The following is a 16,210-nucleotide window of genomic DNA, read 5'->3' as shown; positions in this document are numbered from 1 at the left end:
TTCATATGTATTATAGTTTCTACAGGTATATAATATTACTGTGTAAGGAAAGGTAAATATAATATTTTTGTAAGGAGTTACATAAGAATGCAATAACTTGGTTTTCTTCAGAATTTTAGAAAAGTTGGTTCAGTTGAGAAAATTGCTTGGGGTGTTTTATCTCTGCACAGATTTTATATAGCATTTTAGTGCGCCTGAGTGGGCTGAGCACTGAAGACAGCAAGGTACTAAACCACCTGTGTTGCTATGAACCAAAAGAAATTACCTCTAAAATGCCCAGAGAAATAATTTGCTGTATGATTTCCATGTGCATATCTCCCATCTCTTTGGGATCTCTAAGAGAGGAATCATCCTGCTCTTTTCCTTGACAGATGTTGGAATTCAAGGCTAAGAGAACCTGGGCAAATAGGGGAATCAAGTAAGAAATAAATCCTACTCCTGTGGTACATATAGGAAAATAGGAACAAATAAAAGTTTAAAATAAAAAGAGATGGGGTGTTCTACATAGATTCAAATAAATACAAGCAGAAAAAACCCCTTTGTTCTCTATGGAAGTTATGTACCTTCAGAAAGTAAAAAGGGCTGTTAATGAAAGGGTGCATCTTGTTTGATTGTAAATATTACGCCTTTGAATCAATGGAGGATAATGTAAAAATATTTCTGAAATGGAGAATTCTGTTTGCAAGAGATATTAATGGACACCATTCTTTATCGGTTTATGGAAAAAAAAGACATGTAAATGTTTCTTTTTGTGCAATTTCAATGTATTTTTCTCCTCCTAGAATAACTTTGGCTTCCTAGCCCTGGCTTTGGCCATGTGGATTTATTTTAAATTCTTTCATAAAATGATTTTCTTTGACATGTTTGCCTTTGTTCTGTATCTGAGTACCAGCAAGGCCTGTTCTCAAGATGGAAAAGACAAAAGTATTCTTTTTGCAGCATCTCTGAACAGTTTCTGCAACTTTATCTATGAAGTCTTTGTAAATAGAACTGTTACCTCAAAGAATAAATCTAATGTGGATGTATAGGCTTTCAAGTGGTATGGAGAGCATCTGTCTGAAAATTTATTCTCATTTATGTAGATTTGGAAAGGATTTTCTCATTTGTTTCCTGTATGCAGAGATATTCAAAATATCTTATCCTTGATATTGTTATTTACTATCAAATACCTCCTACCAAATAAAACCAGGATGTATTTTTGGTAACTGAGGAACAGCAGGTCCTGAAGGGTTTAAAATAGATGACATGTGATACCAAGAATAGCCCAGTGCAACTTAGCCAACCTGAGAAACTATTCAAAGAGCAAACCAAAATGGAAGGCAGTTCTATACTTCATTCTTTCACTAACATTTATTTTGCCATTTTTGCTTTGTTTTGCTTCAAGCTTTTAATTAAGATTTCCTTGGCTCTGCTGACCCATTTCTATATTGTTAAAGGCAACAGAAAAGAAGCTGCCAGGATAGCAGAAGAGATCTATGGAATAGTCCCAGGTAAAGTAAAATATGGACTCTAACATTTAAATATTTATTTGCCACATTTTTTAACCTGAGGATTTAAATCAGAGAATTGCCATGAAATGAGGGAATTTTTTGCTAAATGCATGGGTAAATATTTTAACCTGAAGTGCCTCCCATTTCTGGGGTCTTTGCAGTGGCACTATGTGTTGGCATGATTTAGGTGTGCAAAATATGAGACTCCAACAATTACCCAGCTAGAACGAGGACAACATTTCCTGAAGGCACTATAGTAAATAAAAATATTGTTCTCAGATTCAAAGTGTTCTTTATCAGTGGTTACAGATGGTTTTACTAAACATCCAGTTTTACAGCCAGAAAATATTTTGGGAAAAGTTTTAGCACACTGATTTTCTGAAAGGAGATGCTAGGAGGATATAACTAATGACTTTATGAATCCAAGCCAAGAATCTTGGTTTTGTTACATCAGGTGATAAAAATGAATGCAGCTAAAATTTTTCTGAAAAATACACAGCACAAGAATATATTGTATTTCATAGGTTACTTAGTAGGTCATGGTTTGGTGTTTTTTTCAAGTGATTTTAGTCCTTCACATCACTGCCATAATAAACAGGCATGTGTTTGCATTCCTGTTAATTCCACTAATTAAAATGACACAGTATTTTCAGTTTACTGCTAATGAGGGCTTATTTTCCTATCTGAAGATTCTTATCAGCACTGTGACATCACACATTTCTATGTGACTCAGTCATCTGGCACTTGCTCCATGATTGTGCCATCACGAACAGGCGCAGGAACAGCATCAGAACCCAGGTGGTGTGGGATGGCCACCCAAAGCACGGAGATTACCATCAGGCCAAGAGAAATACTGCAGCCAAGCAAGCCTGTATACATACAGGCATGTCTTGGTTATTAATTTATATTTTATTCTCTAGAATAAAATTCCAATCTTTTATTAGTCTTTTTTTTTTATTTTTTTTTTTCCCAAGCACCTTCATGCAATCATGGTCTGACACGTGGTGAACAGCAGTTTTTCCTTCAAGCGGGTTCTTTATTGAGGTGCCTTGAAATTCAGCAGGCCGTAACATATCTTTATCTGCATGTTGCCATTTGCAGAAAGCCATTAAGGATAATCTTACAAGATGTAAGATCATGTGATGTTGTTGTTGGGGCGCTGTATCATGTTACAGGCAGAGCTTCACAACCTTTTCTCTTTGCAGTGAAGCAGTGCAGCAGCAGGGCTGAGTAATTAACCTGTAGGCATTTAAAAAGAGCACTTTCAGTCATGTCGCTCCCAGCTGAGAAGGGGAGATGTGCCCTCTATGGGAACTATATTTGCCACACGTTTCAGGGAGGTAGGTTGTGGTGGCTGGCGTGGAAGTGAGCAGCAGCGTGTGTTGTCCTGAGGCTGTGTGTGCGTACACATGCATTGGAAATGCCCTGGAAATGCATGTGAGAACACGCACTCGCACGTGTTATACTCCGTGTAAAAGGTTAAATAAGGCCCTGCAGCTCTGTCATCTAACTCCTGAATCTTCCTGCTGTGTAAGGGCTCTGGCCTTTGTCACTTGCAATGTCATCTGACTTTCTGAACTGAGCTTGCCTATTTCAGTCACCAGCATGATGAGAGGTGTGGGGTATTTGGGATGTTTTCAGGAAGATGTTTCTTGGTCCCTACTCGGTTCCTTTTTCCATTGTTTCGACTCGTATCATTTAGAGCCTTGCCATATATTGTGCCAGCTGGTCTTTCCATGGCAGTTTCCTGCCTTAGGAGGCCATAAATAAATGGAAACAAAAGTAGTAACTATAGTTAAAATTCTAACTCCAATAGCTGAAGTGCATCCTGGTCCTTGGGTAACAAAAGGAGACTCCTTTGGCCAAGTGTAAAACCTCTGCTGTGTCCTTGACCTCAAGTCCCCATGAATGTGTCCATGCCTCTCATTGATTTCTCCCTGCCTTGGGTAGCATTTGAAATGGAGATAAATCACCCTTTCCATTCTCTCTGGTGTGCGGCATAGCTGAAAAAATTAAACAGGACAAGGGTTCCAAATGCGGTGCCCATGGGCTTGCTGTACAGCAGAGCGTGAATGCAAACACTGGTACTGCTTCTGTCCTGTGGCACTAGAAATGCAGCTGGCCTTTGGAGAAATACTTACTACACACCGTGCCACAGTATGGCTATAAATTTTAATACGGGACAAGTAAATTTGCTCTCTACTTGAGTGGCAGGGGTTTAACCTGAGCTGAATGTCTATGCCTGTAGGTAGTAGCTAGGCTAAAGAATTATTTTTCTTGGCACACAAATAGATCAAGATAAGAAAAAGGGCCAAGCAAGTCTACGTGGAGGAGTCTAAACAGTTCAGCATCTCAAAATAATTAAAGAAGAAAAGTAAAGCCTTCAGGCAGAATTTGGTTTTCTATGTATTTTCTAAAATATTTCAGTGAAGAGGATGATTAAACCTGCTACATGGTAATGTGAGAGGGAGAATGTTATTTATGAAATTGCAGTTCAGGAAATAAAATTGCCAAGGACACGCCAGACTTCATTTGATGGACAAGTCAACCCTGCTATGAGGCTCTTAACAAAATGTCAGAGAAGCTGGGACGCAATTTGTGACAAGAGCTCCCCAGGCAAGGTAAAGGTTGATACCGTTTTGAGTAGGGGAATTGCAGAGTTTTGAAGACTCCATGTGAGACCCAGCAGCATTAAACTCGTGATCTTTGCTGAAACATGTTTTTAGCTGTTCTTTTAAAAGTTCTGCCAAGAAGCTTTTGTTTAGGTTCCTGAGTGAGCAACCAGCTTTCTCAAGGTTGCTGACCCCTCAGCTGCTCTGCTGAAATCAATTCATCAAAGTTTCACTGCTGAGCCCACATTGATTTCAGTCCTGATCTGTATTTACATTTGGCTGTGCTTCCCCTGTCCTCCCAAGATCTGCTTTTGCTGCATACCTGAACTAGCTTTCACGCATATTCTGTTTCAGGCAGCTGGGCAGACCGATCCCCTCTTCATGATGCTGCCTTCCAGGGACGCCTTCTCTCTCTGAAAACCTTGATTGCACAGGTAAAAGCCCATGGGCAAAGAAAAGGCTGGGAAGCAGGGTGGTTTTACATGAATTGCACTTATGGGCTGGTGAGCTGGTAATAGACTGCAATAGGGCATAAGAAATATGGAATAATACATCAGCAAAAACACCTCTGGGCATGTACTAATTTGCTCAGTTAAGAAGCTGGGCACAAGCCTGGGACAAAGACTGTCACAGCTTGCAGCTTGCTATATAATAAATAATGATCCTTGTGCTCTTTTTTAATGATGAACCATGCAACTAGGCTTGAGAATAAGGACAATAAATATATATGTAGGTTATTAAAAAAACCCCAAACCAGTAAGAAGCTGTAAAAGTGCATCTTGCCTCTTATAGTCAACCTGAAATCCTCTGCTCCAAAAGGAATTGAGAGTTCAGGCAAAAGGAAGAGAGGAAGAGAGAATACCTGAGAAGGAAAAGAAGTTGGATATGGAAAGAGATAGGTTATGGTTCTTTGTGCTCTGACGATCATCTTCCTTACCACCTTTGTTAAACTCAGTGTCCTCATTTAGCACGAATATAACAGGTAACTGTCCCCCTCTCCCTCTTGCCCCCAAGGCAACTGCAGGGAAATTAATTCCCTGAGTGTAAGGCTTTTGACTTGGCTATCAGACTTTTTATAGTCAAGATAACTTTTACCAGAGGCCACAGCTCTAATGGACAACATCCTCAAGGAGTGGAGCTGCCAGTGTGAAAGCCTCCTCTCCAGACATCTCTTAAGAAATAGCTGCAGCTAAAAAAAGATGCTGTTTACACATGCTATTCACCCTCCCTTTTTCTGATCCCTCTTTCCTTCACCTGCTGACATAAAGTGATTTTTATGGAAAAGGAAGTGATGGAAGTTAGAGATAAAAAGAAAGAGCTTTATTCATTTACGGATTTGATGGTTTTCTGACCCCTCTATCTCCATTTAGGCTGACCTTACACCACTGGTTTTGTGGAGCACACGTTGTTGTGGTTATATCATTTAGTCAATCCACCCTTTCTCCTTTTCCTGAAGACATTTAATTTAGGGAGTAAAAGATGAAAGTCTTTGCTGATGAAAAGAGATCAAGGCAGCAATGTCTGTAGAGCCTGAACTGGAGCTGAGTCACCACAGATTGATAAATGTAGGCATGAAGTTGTGCGTGGAGTAGCATAATCATTGCTCATTGCTCCAATATAGTTACACATCTAGCCTGAAATGAAGTATGGGACTGTACTTGAGTATCTGTGGGACCCTCAGAAGTCTCTACTGCAGCACTACAGCTTTTAAGAAAGCCACTGAGGCTCTGGGTGCACAGGGAATGTCTGGATATAGGGAGGCAATATAGTGCTGGAGATTTAAAATGGCTCAAGAACTCACCAATGCCTGTTTCAATGCCTGAAAAAAGAGTTTGATTTTTCATGTACATTGAAAACAAGGTTTATCATGGGTGATGTTTGTCAAACAGCCATTGTAAGTTCTACAACTTTTTCTCTGTTTTGTAATGGAAGGAATTTCTGTTTTTCCCAAGGTATCAGTGTTTGTTCTTTCACTTGATATGACAGAGTTTTATTTGTTAAATATATGCATATATGAATAATGATTGAGAATAGGTCTCCTTATCAGGAGTCCCTAGAAGAAATTAATCTTGAAGGAATATGCTGATGACAAAGTATGAAACAACCATACAATTAGAAAATGGAATAATCTCTATTTTTTGAAGGTTTTATCTATTCCCCTAGCACCATTGTAATGCATGTGAAATTTTATCAACAACTTTTACATTAATAATATTTTCACATGGCTGAAAAAGATTGTTTTTCTATCATATAATGCTTAGCCTGAAGTCTTTACAGTGCTTTTAATGCTCGTGGCCTCAGGACTGCTGACTTTTTCGCCGCATGAGTTTGCTCCCAGGCAAACCTTTCTGCCCATTGCATTGGGTACCATGTACCAAAAAGTGCATTGCTGCCATCTCCTGAGCTGCCCTGTCTATAGCACATCAGACAGACACCGACTGTGCTTCAAAATATGACATCAAGCAGAAAACAGAGCTGCTTCAAGGCCTGTTCTCACACATGGTTGTAAAATTCTAATTACCAGGAGGTTTATCTGCATTCAGAGGAAAACACATATGGCAACTGCTTCCCCCTTTGTGAAAATGTCTGGTTTATCTTTTTGCAGGAAGAGATATGGCAACTGCCAATTAGGGAAATGCCTGAAATAAGGCATTTGCAAATCACTGTTCTTTCTTCCAGGGTAAAACATTACCTAGATGGTCAGATAAGAGGAACTGATTTGTGGGTGGGATTTGATTCATCTCTCTTATAGGTTTACCAGGTACTTACTACCTCAGAGTGAAACACACTTGGGTAGCCTATGTAGTGAATGAAAGAACTTTTAGGATACAATTCGTCTGCCCTACAGGAAACAGCTGCTTTATCCTAGGGAATCCTGTTTCTCCCCACTGATGGAGCTGCCAGCACCAGCTGAGCTGCACATACCCGTGTCAGAACCATCCTCATTCAGGGAGGTGAATCCCGACAGCTGTAGCTCCTGGTGCAGGACTTAATAGGCAAGGGAATGCCACCCTTATGAGTTAAAGAAACGCGATGTCTTTCCTGAAACAGACAGTGCATAGTGAAGAGCTAGAAGTAGAAGGCATGCTTGTAATTGCTCCCTCTTTAACCCCATCACCAGCTGTGGTTTGTGGGGACAAGAACTGAATCACTGAACAGCACCAGCCCACGCTGAGCCCGTTCCCTGGACACACCCCACTGACACGGCTCTCCCTGCCATGTGCGCCTGCACCAGCCCCGCAGGAGCTGTGCTTGGCGCAGGGCTTTCCCCTCACACCCCTGGCCCCGCCTTGCAGGGTTTCAACGTGAACCTGGTGACGACAGACCGTGTCTCAGCTCTCCACGAGGCCTGCCTGGGTGGCCATGTCGCCTGCGCCAAGGTGCTGCTGGAAAACGGGGCCCAGGTAAGGCCTGGGGATGCCACTGGGAACGTGGCACCTGGGAATGCTCCCTGCGCCAGTGGGGATGTTGACGTGCTGTCCATGTGGCAGGGCCAAGATGCAGGTGGACATGTCAGACAGAATGTGGAGAAACATAACAGTGTTCTGTTTCCCTGGGTGATAGATTTGTCTCCCCCTTGTATCATCCCATTATTCTCTTTTGTATTCCCTTTCGTGTGTAAAACATAGTCACGATTGATGGAAAGCAAATGAAAGATGCTAAGTCAAATAACCTTGAAGAAAGTAACTCACACTTTTACCCTCCCCCTCCCCCCTCAGCAATGATCCCTGGAATTACATCTGGTTTTCTATGGGAAGGTTTGGGAGTCTCATGTAAGTAAAAATGGATGCGTTTGAAGCAATGAAATATTTTATCTTCGAATAAAATAACAATTCCCACAGCTTGACCTAAGGCAGAGTACATGTTTACATTAGAGATTAAGGAATGGATGAAATATATGAAATATATTTTTATATCAGCGGGTTTTCAAGTAAAATTTATATGGCAAGAAACCAAGCAGCACCAAAACAGTCAGGAGACCTCCAATGCTGCCAGCAGCTCCAGCCACACCTGCCTGATGACACCGGCAGGAGGTGAGGGCAGTGGAAATTTTACAAATTTGCATGTGCTTGCATAATTTATTGCTCTTCTACAGCATGCCACAGAGTTAAAGACATGTAGATTTGCTTCATAAATTGGCCCTTAGGGCTGGCTACATAGTTAAACATAGCATAAACACAGATATGGTGTGATTCTTGGGGTGTCCTGTGCAAGGACAGGAGTTGGACTCCATGCTCCCAATGGGTCCCTTCCAACTCAGCGTATTCTGTGACCTACAGCTCTGCTGTCCCAATGGAGAATGGCAATAGTGGTTCTTTCCAGATCTTTACATCAGAAGTTGGGGAAAAAAATATTCTGTCTTGCATAGACACACACGCATATGAACTCCTTCAAGCTCCTTTTCTGTTTGGGATTATGTTTCTATGAAAAGTTTTTTTGTTGGAAATATGTTTTCAGGTGAAAGTATTAAACAGAAAGTAAATGTTTTTATTTAAAAAGCAAAGCCATTTTCATTTGAGGGTGATTCACCTCGAGGCTGGTGCAAATTAAACCATCTTGAAGATACTCAGCTTCTTCCCATTAGGGGAAAAAAAAAGGCATTTTTTAGCAACTCCAGCAGGAGCATCCATAGCAGGCAGTTTTTCTGCCTTATGGCACTAACTATCTGGGAAAGAGGGCAGAAATACAGGTGTTTGCCAAGGGAAATCTGGAGCTTCCCTTGGAACGAAGAATGTAAACCCCTCCCTCCAAATTATAATTTGCAATTAGGGGCTTTCAGGCAAAGATATGGAAATAGGAATAACAGTTCTTTACTAGGAATATTAAAAATAAAAATGTAGTTGGTCAGGGTGTTGGAAACAGTCCAAATATTCTGTAGAAGGGTTCAATGTTGGCAAGATGGGACCAGCCTTCCTCTGGGAAATCCAGGAGAAAAACAGGCTGTCCTGCTGGCCTGAATCTCAGCTTTTATCCAGGTAGGAATGTTTGGCTCCTCCCACTGGGTGGATCATCTCACAATGGGATGATGTAATTGTATCAGTCTTGGGGTGAGACTTGATGGCCCATTACCAGGAGCTATCCCCCAGAGGGAGGATGGGTTGTGGAAGAGATAAAAACACTGCCCCACCTGGTTTTAACAGCTGGCCCATTAACAGAAAGACATCCGCGCCTTCTCCCCTACCACACAACCACAGTTAAAGAAAAACACCTCCCCAGCTGGTTTCAACAGATTGGGAATAGAATACATCTTGCATTGCAAACTAAGACAATATGTTACGTCACAACATATAACTCAGAAATAAATAATAAAAATTAAAATTAAAAAAAAAGTAAAGTAAATAATTCCTAAAACTAAACATAGCAAGAGTCTCACTCTGGTGCACTTCTGGTGTGCACAGGAAGCGAGTTGCAAGGGCGTTCCTCTTGAACCAGATCATCCTGAGCGTGTCTTGTCACCGCAGGTCAATGCAGTCACCATCGATGGCGTCACTCCTCTGTTCAATGCCTGCTGCAGTGGCAGCGCAGCCTGTGTCAACATGCTGCTGGAATTCGGAGCCAAGGCGCAGCTGGGGAACCACCTGCCTTCGCCCATCCATGAAGCAGTCAAGAGAGGTAATGTTCTGGGTGTGAAGGGTGTGAGCAAAGCCAAAAAAAACTACGTGACAAATGTGTCTTTTGTTGCTGACTAAGAATTAAAAAAAAAATATATTTCCATATCAGTACAGATAAACAGGCTTGGCTTTTTCACAGCTCTTGTGCCTCGCTGTTATATCTGGGTGTGTTTTGCTCTGCAGCAATCCAGTGACAGCTCTTCTCTCCACAGGTCACAGGGAGTGCATGGAGACCCTTCTGGCCCATGAGGTTGACATTGACCAAGAAGACCCACAGCATGGGACCCCCCTCTACATGGCCTGCACGTACCAAAGAACAGAATGTGTCAAGAAGCTTTTGGAGCTAGGTACACCTGGAAAAGGGGCTGGAAAAGAGCTGTGGTGGTGTGAGCCAATGCCACTGGTCTCTCTGAGCTGCCTCTCTACTTAAAACATCATGGGTTATTTCCACAAGAGTTGTTTGGTAGCCTGACTCTGTCAGACTCAATTGAGGCCATTAAAAATTTCCCCTGTGTTGATAAAGAAATTATGATTTCCTAAGTGAAAACCTTCGTAATTACAGACACCTCCCTGAGGCTATCTGAATGTGAAAACAGAATTCTTTTAGTATTCTAGCATGACAACAGGAAGCACAGAAAATGCTTGCTAATATTACTGACCAAAATCAACTCTTAACAGAGCAGTTCATCACAACCATTAACTTCACCTCCTCCTCAGTGGATGATGAAGGCAGCAGTAAAGCTGCTTGGAAGAATAATCACTGCAGGTCCAGGCACAGGCTATGAACTAGCATAAATTTTTGCTGTCAGTGTGCATTCATTGAGTTACACATGCTCAAAGTGTGGCCCTGCTGTGCCCAGCCACCCTGGGGCAAGCATTTTGCTTGCTGTGCTTCCAGAGTTATTACAATGAGATACCGAATGGTTTCAGGTTTTTTCCCCCCTGGCAATTAAATTAACATAATCCATATTAAATTTTATGCCATTAACAACTTTAAAAAACATATGGTAGGCTTTGAACATGTATCGGGGAAGGTCAAGCTGCTCAATTCTGAGCATGGCAGAAAGGGTTTGGTGGCCCAGAGAACTCTTACAGAGCAGGTGTTTGACCTGATGAGCTTTGCACAGCTGCTGTTGAGAGCTGGAGGAAGTCCTGTGTGCCATCCATCCCCTTTGCTTATTGGAGACTACTGGTGGAAACCAGCCTGTGTGACGCAGGTTCGGACAGTCCCTGCTGCCTACCAGATTTAACCATGAGCTCTTGTTCACCCAAGGGGCCAATGTGAATGTGGGGAAGCGATTAGAGACCCCCCTGCATGCAGCAGCGAGGAAATCCAGTGTGGAGATTGTTGTCTTGCTGACAGACTATGGTGCTAACCTGAAATGCAGAAATGCTGACCTCAAATGTGCCCTGGATCTTGCCATGCCCCACAGCAAAGTGGAGCAGGCACTTCTGCTTCGGGAAGGTAATGATCTCCTTTCTTCTTTTTCAAGCAAAGCAGTATTTATATCCTTTACCAAAGTGGATTTTCTTAACTGCTTTTGTAAGTAATGCTCTATATAAATTCTTTCACATTTTCTGCTGCCTTCAAACCTCCAACACACGAAACAGAAATCTGTTTTGTTGCTAGATCTGCCACCTGGTGCTATGGTTTTAGCAGATAAACCAGTCAGTTTTTCTGTGCTTTGTTTTCCTGTCTACTGAAGGAAAATCATACACATTTACCTAGCAGGACTCCTAGGGTTAAAAACTACCATAAAAGTTTATTGATAGATAATATTTTAGTACCACCATCCAGTGTTCAGCCTTGCACCATGGCTCAATGACTGTGTCCTTGGCTGTCAAGAGAAAGCATAGCTCTTTGCCAGGTGACTCTTCAGCCTCACAGGTCCTCCATGTGGTTTATGGGGCTGCAATCCCAGCATAGACCAGCACTTTGCTGTTTTACCCCCAGGATTCCTGCAATTAATTATCTTTCCAATTTACTGGAAGAAACCTCAGAGTGGAAATGAATCAGGATCCTCTTGTGCTGTTTTCACCTGCACAACATTTGGTCAGAACTTGATGCACCCAAGAGCAATATCCCTGTGCTATGGGCTTGCTGAATTAGTTCCCCTCTCCTCTATTCTCCGTGTTTCCCAGCTCACTGGTACCCTGTTAGTTTGTCTGTGTTCCCCTGGGGCTCTTCTGACTCAGAGGGTGAATGGTGCTCAGCCCATGCAAGGCAGCCTCCCAGCTTCCTGAGCCTACTCACAACCCACCAAGGACCAAAGCGTGATATGCACAAAAAGCCCACTTCCAAACAGCTCTTGCATGGTAAATTAATAAATGTCAAGGTTGCACACAGGCTTTGTGCCGACCCTCTGAACACAGGTGGGCTTAAAGGAGGAAATGAAACATTGGCTTAATATCCTTTTGTTCTGTTCCCTTTCTCTATGCTTTTTCATACAGAGCTTTAATTTGTCAAGTCTAAAACCTTCTGGGAAGAATTTTGTTTGAGTGCTTCTCACCTTGTGTGACTTCTATCCCCATAGCTGAGTTGCCCAGGGCTCCATGGCAGACTGTGGGAGAAAAGGCAGTGCTGCCAGGTGTCCTGTTACCATTGTGTAGATGAAGAAATAGCCTAAAATTAATAACTTTCTCTTCTTGAACTTTTCTTTTCACTCTCAGCTTGTCACCATCTTCTCCTTTACAGTCAGAAAGGCTCTAAAGGCATTTCACTCCTGCTGACTGTTTTTCAAGCATGAAGTTTTCTCAGTTTCCTCACCTTTGGTCCCACTTTCAGATATTTTGCTATGCTTAACATGTAACTACTGTTTTTACCTACTTCTGTGTTTTCTGAGGTCCTTCTGTTTGAAATAAGCACCCCAGGCTAAAGAGTTTCTCCACCCCTAACTTCTCCACTGAAGTTACTTAGATGGGTCCCTTTAATTCCTCCTCTCATTAGCTATTAAGTGATGTGAAATATAAAATGTGTCTGTTTTCCTAAGTGCTTTAGGAGATGGTAGTTTTTTTCTCCACTTCCAGTGACAGTAGTACAAATGTTATTTTTTCTTATTCTATTCTAAATGTTCATGTTTTTCTATTAACTTCTTCTTAGAGGGGATATTATCAGCCTGTTTAAGCTCCTAAATTTCCCCGTAGTAAAAGCACAGATTATGAAGCTTACCTGTAAGGTACAAGGACAGGCCTTTAAGCCCACATCTCTACCTATTACTTGTCAAACTCTGCTGTGATTGCTACTGTTTGGACAGAAACTGGAGTGGAAGGGCAAGATAGGGTTCAAAAACTGAGTACCTCTGGGCAGGTGTAAAGGTTGCACCTGGAGCAGCTGGGGCAAGAGGAAAGTCAAGGGGAGGCAGGGACACATTCACTAGCAGGGTGCATTTGCACATGCAAGCTTGTAGTTGCAGAAGCAAAGGAGCCTCATATCCAGTGGGTTTGTGCCTGGCATGTCCCTCACCTGATCCATGGTGGGGTGTGGTGGGGAGAGCTCCTGGTCACCCTGTGGGGAAAACACTGGGGCAGCACCACTGTGGCAGCGCTGTACCAGCCTGTGCCCAGGGTGAGTCCTCTGACAGCTTTCCAATCACTTGACTCTCTAGTGTTTAACAAGCGTTCTCACATGCATCAAGGGAAGGGCAAAAAGTCTTCTAATCTTCTCATCTTGTTTTTTTTTTGTTGTTTCGTCTTTTTTTTCCTCTTTTTTTTTTTTTCTTTTTATCCTCAATATCTTTTTGAAAACAAATTTGAAGACTTTCTATTTTTGAGACCTTTCTTCAAAAGTTTTCCCTTTAGTCAGACTTAGCTAAAATTAGATGACACAGTAAGAAGTGTTTTGAGGAGCACTGGTGGACTGACTGACAAACATAAATATTCTGAGACTGTAGTCATTTAAAAAGGCTAAGTTGCAGTTACTACTTGTGCAGGTACCTGCTGAGACACCAGTGGTTGGAAAAAGCATATTCTGTATATATGAACAATTAACTGTACTTATCCTTTATCTTTATCCTCACAAAACGGCTGGAGGTTGTCTTATATACTGAGTAAGGGCTATGCATTCCAGAGTCCTCTCTCCAGTGCAGACACTTTATGGTATTTTAGGTGTTAGCTCAAGAAGAGATGCCAAACAGCCTGGCTGTGCGTACAGAAAAAGGTGTTTAGTGCTCACAGTTTTCAAATTGCTGAACCAACTCTGACAATACAACTTAAATATGAATAGCAATATATCTAACTCTACCTGACTTCAGCAAGTCATTATGAGATAATACAGCCAGAAAGAGTTGCAGAAGCCCAAGAACTGGAAACAGTAGCTTTATATGCTAGTAAAACATATGTATTGTTTTTAAATATTTGTATAATTGTTAATCCTAAGAAGAATGTGTAAATATGTCTCTTTAAATGTCCTTTTATAATTAAAAGAAAAGGGGGAAGTGTAGGAGAAGGGAATGCAGGTGACCTTGTCCCTGATAAGTAACAGCTGTGTTAACTATCCAATACAGCCTCACCCCTGATATGTCACAGCTATACCCAATAAAGATAAGTGTGATAAAAAGGAGTGGGTTAGATGGTCAAGGGGTTATCATGGAGAATCATGAATGTGAGAATCATGAGGAAGAAGGAACCTGGGGAGAGAGAATTGCTGCTGTGAGGTCACACTGTGTCTTCAGTTAGAGCCTGTTGTTGGAACCTGCAGCCATAGTCTAGCTAGGTAAAAGCCTGCAGTCAGAGTTTAGCAGGAAATAACCAGCAGTCGGAGCCTGTAAGGGGAGCCTACAGTAAGAGCTTGCTGCAGCCAGAGTCAGTGAATAGTTGGAGTCAGGATGGCTGCGCTGTAAAGAGGAATAAACCAGGACCCTTTGCATGCTGTGATGAATGAGAAGTCTGTGTCTTGGCTCATTTCTGCCCTCTAACAAGAGGGTTACTGCAACAATTATGTAGTGCTTGGTCTGAGTTGCAAATCTTGCTGGTGTTTGTTGCTTTGACTCATACCGGTGGTGTGCTTGAGGGTCCTTATTCTTGTCTTTTGTCTCTCTCCCTCCAGGTCCTGCCAGCCTTGCCCAGCTGTGCCGGTTGTGCATCAGGAGGTGTCTGGGTCGGTCGTGCCTATACACAGCCCACAAGCTGCACCTGCCTGAGCCACTTGAGAACTTCCTCCTTTATCGTTAAGTCTGTGACTGCCCTTAGACTGGAAAAGAAAGAGGAGCAAATGGTTGTTTACTCCAAGACTGTTACATCAAAGAGAAAAATCAATGGCATCATTTACTGTCTTCTGTGGCTACAAAATACTACCTGCTATGTGGCAGTGAAAATTGAAAACATATTTTCACAGGCAGTGGATGGTATTATGGATACAGTTCCATCACAATCTATTGCCACATCAACTTACACCAGCCTGAGAAGTTCTAGGACGTAAATAGCTCACTTGACATGTTTGTAGATGCATATGCACACGTCCAGTCACCCACATACACATAGAGATTTCCCCTGCATTTGGGGCTATATTTAGTTGTACAGTATCTGTGCAGCTTCTTCCCTTTGCCTATCTAATCTCAATGTCAAAATCAAGGCAGTGGATGTTTTTCTTCCATTAGTATGTGAAAATGAAAGCTTTCAGTGATGAACATCAGATGTATACAATATACTGCGTGTCTTTTATCAGCTTTGATTTTGCATCCTTTCATCTTCTTCCTATTGTCTACTGGAGCCCCATCAATTTCCAGTGGTCTCTGGCTGTCCAGCAAATGTATATCCCTGAGCACAGCTATCCCCAATGATAACACATCTTAACCTTGGAGACAGAAGCAATGTTATGAAAGCAAATGCAGGGGCTTTGAGTAAAAGCAGAAAAATGTGTGAAAGGCTTAAAACCCCCTTCCATCTCTTTTAGAAAAAAAAAATGCTTCCAAAGTTATATCACCTGATATCTGGCTGTATTCATTACATGAGCATTTTTTCATAGCTTAATTCCATGACAAAACTGCAAATGTTTTTATAGGCATAGTAGGTAATATTTCAATGTCCCTCCTTTGCAAGGTTTAAAGAAAAGCAAAGGAAGGAGTTCTCAGTTTTTTGGCTTTGCATGATTGACATTTCTCAAGGTAAGTCCTTGGACTCTGGAGCTGGAGAGAAGCAGGGCAACTAAAGATAATTGCGCATCACCCAAATGTTGTCCTTTTGGGATGGGATTGGATTATAAATGGATAAAGGTTGGATTTTCCTCACCAAGAGTGGTTTGCAGGCTTGTCTGCTCCCTCACTCCCTATTCTAGAGGCTTTAATTACCTCCCTAGAAAAAAGGATTTTTAGAATGTTATAATTGTCCATCATGGTATTAGTTTAAAAAACACGAGGATTAGTCACTTGGAAACTGCAGGACTGAAAGCATGAACCTTTTTGAGTTGAGAAATGTGGTACACAGTGACACTTGCAGTGCCTGTTTAACTTCCTAAAGGTTTATTTGTTTTTCCTGGGGAGGTTCTTCTGGGGGACAAAAC

At 41.9% G+C, this 16,210-nt stretch overlaps 1 protein-coding gene across 2 annotated transcripts; it reads left to right on the top strand.

Annotated features, from left to right (window-relative positions):
* The first annotated feature begins 1,273 nt into the window (after window positions 1-1,273).
* Window positions 1,274-15,375, top strand: ASB11 (ankyrin repeat and SOCS box containing 11). 2 transcript variants are annotated; one of them, XM_040056322.2, is made up of 7 exons: window positions 1,274-1,490; window positions 4,457-4,536; window positions 7,399-7,506; window positions 9,565-9,715; window positions 9,927-10,061; window positions 10,988-11,179; window positions 14,759-15,375. In XM_040056322.2, exons 1-7 carry the CDS (start codon window positions 1,313-1,315, stop codon window positions 14,881-14,883), a joined length of 969 nt encoding a protein of 322 aa, XP_039912256.1. In that variant the 5' UTR covers window positions 1,274-1,312; the 3' UTR covers window positions 14,884-15,375. The 2 variants fall into 2 exon arrangements, with proteins under 2 accessions (XP_039912256.1, XP_039912259.1); XM_040056325.1 differs by lacking the exon at window positions 10,988-11,179 and having other exon boundaries at window positions 1,280-1,490.
* The last annotated feature ends 835 nt before the right edge of the window (window positions 15,376-16,210 follow it).

This window comes from Hirundo rustica, chromosome 2 (genome assembly GCF_015227805.2).
Source record: "Hirundo rustica isolate bHirRus1 chromosome 2, bHirRus1.pri.v3, whole genome shotgun sequence".
Lineage (NCBI taxonomy): Eukaryota > Metazoa > Chordata > Aves > Passeriformes > Hirundinidae > Hirundo > Hirundo rustica.
Note: the sequence above shows the minus strand (reverse complement) of the source record. Positions and strands in the feature narration are given on the sequence as shown.

Bases quoted from the DNA above. Each gene is read 5' to 3' on its own strand.
- ASB11 (XM_040056322.2), top strand. From the start codon at position 1,313: ATGGAAGGCAGTTCTATACTTCATTCTTTCACTAACATTTATTTTGCC. The intron at 1,491-4,456 runs GTAAAGTAAAAT...ATTCTGTTTCAG, and splicing joins GATCTATGGAATAGTCCCAG to GCAGCTGGGCAGACCGATCC. The intron at 10,062-10,987 runs GTACACCTGGAA...TGTTCACCCAAG, and splicing joins CAAGAAGCTTTTGGAGCTAG to GGGCCAATGTGAATGTGGGG.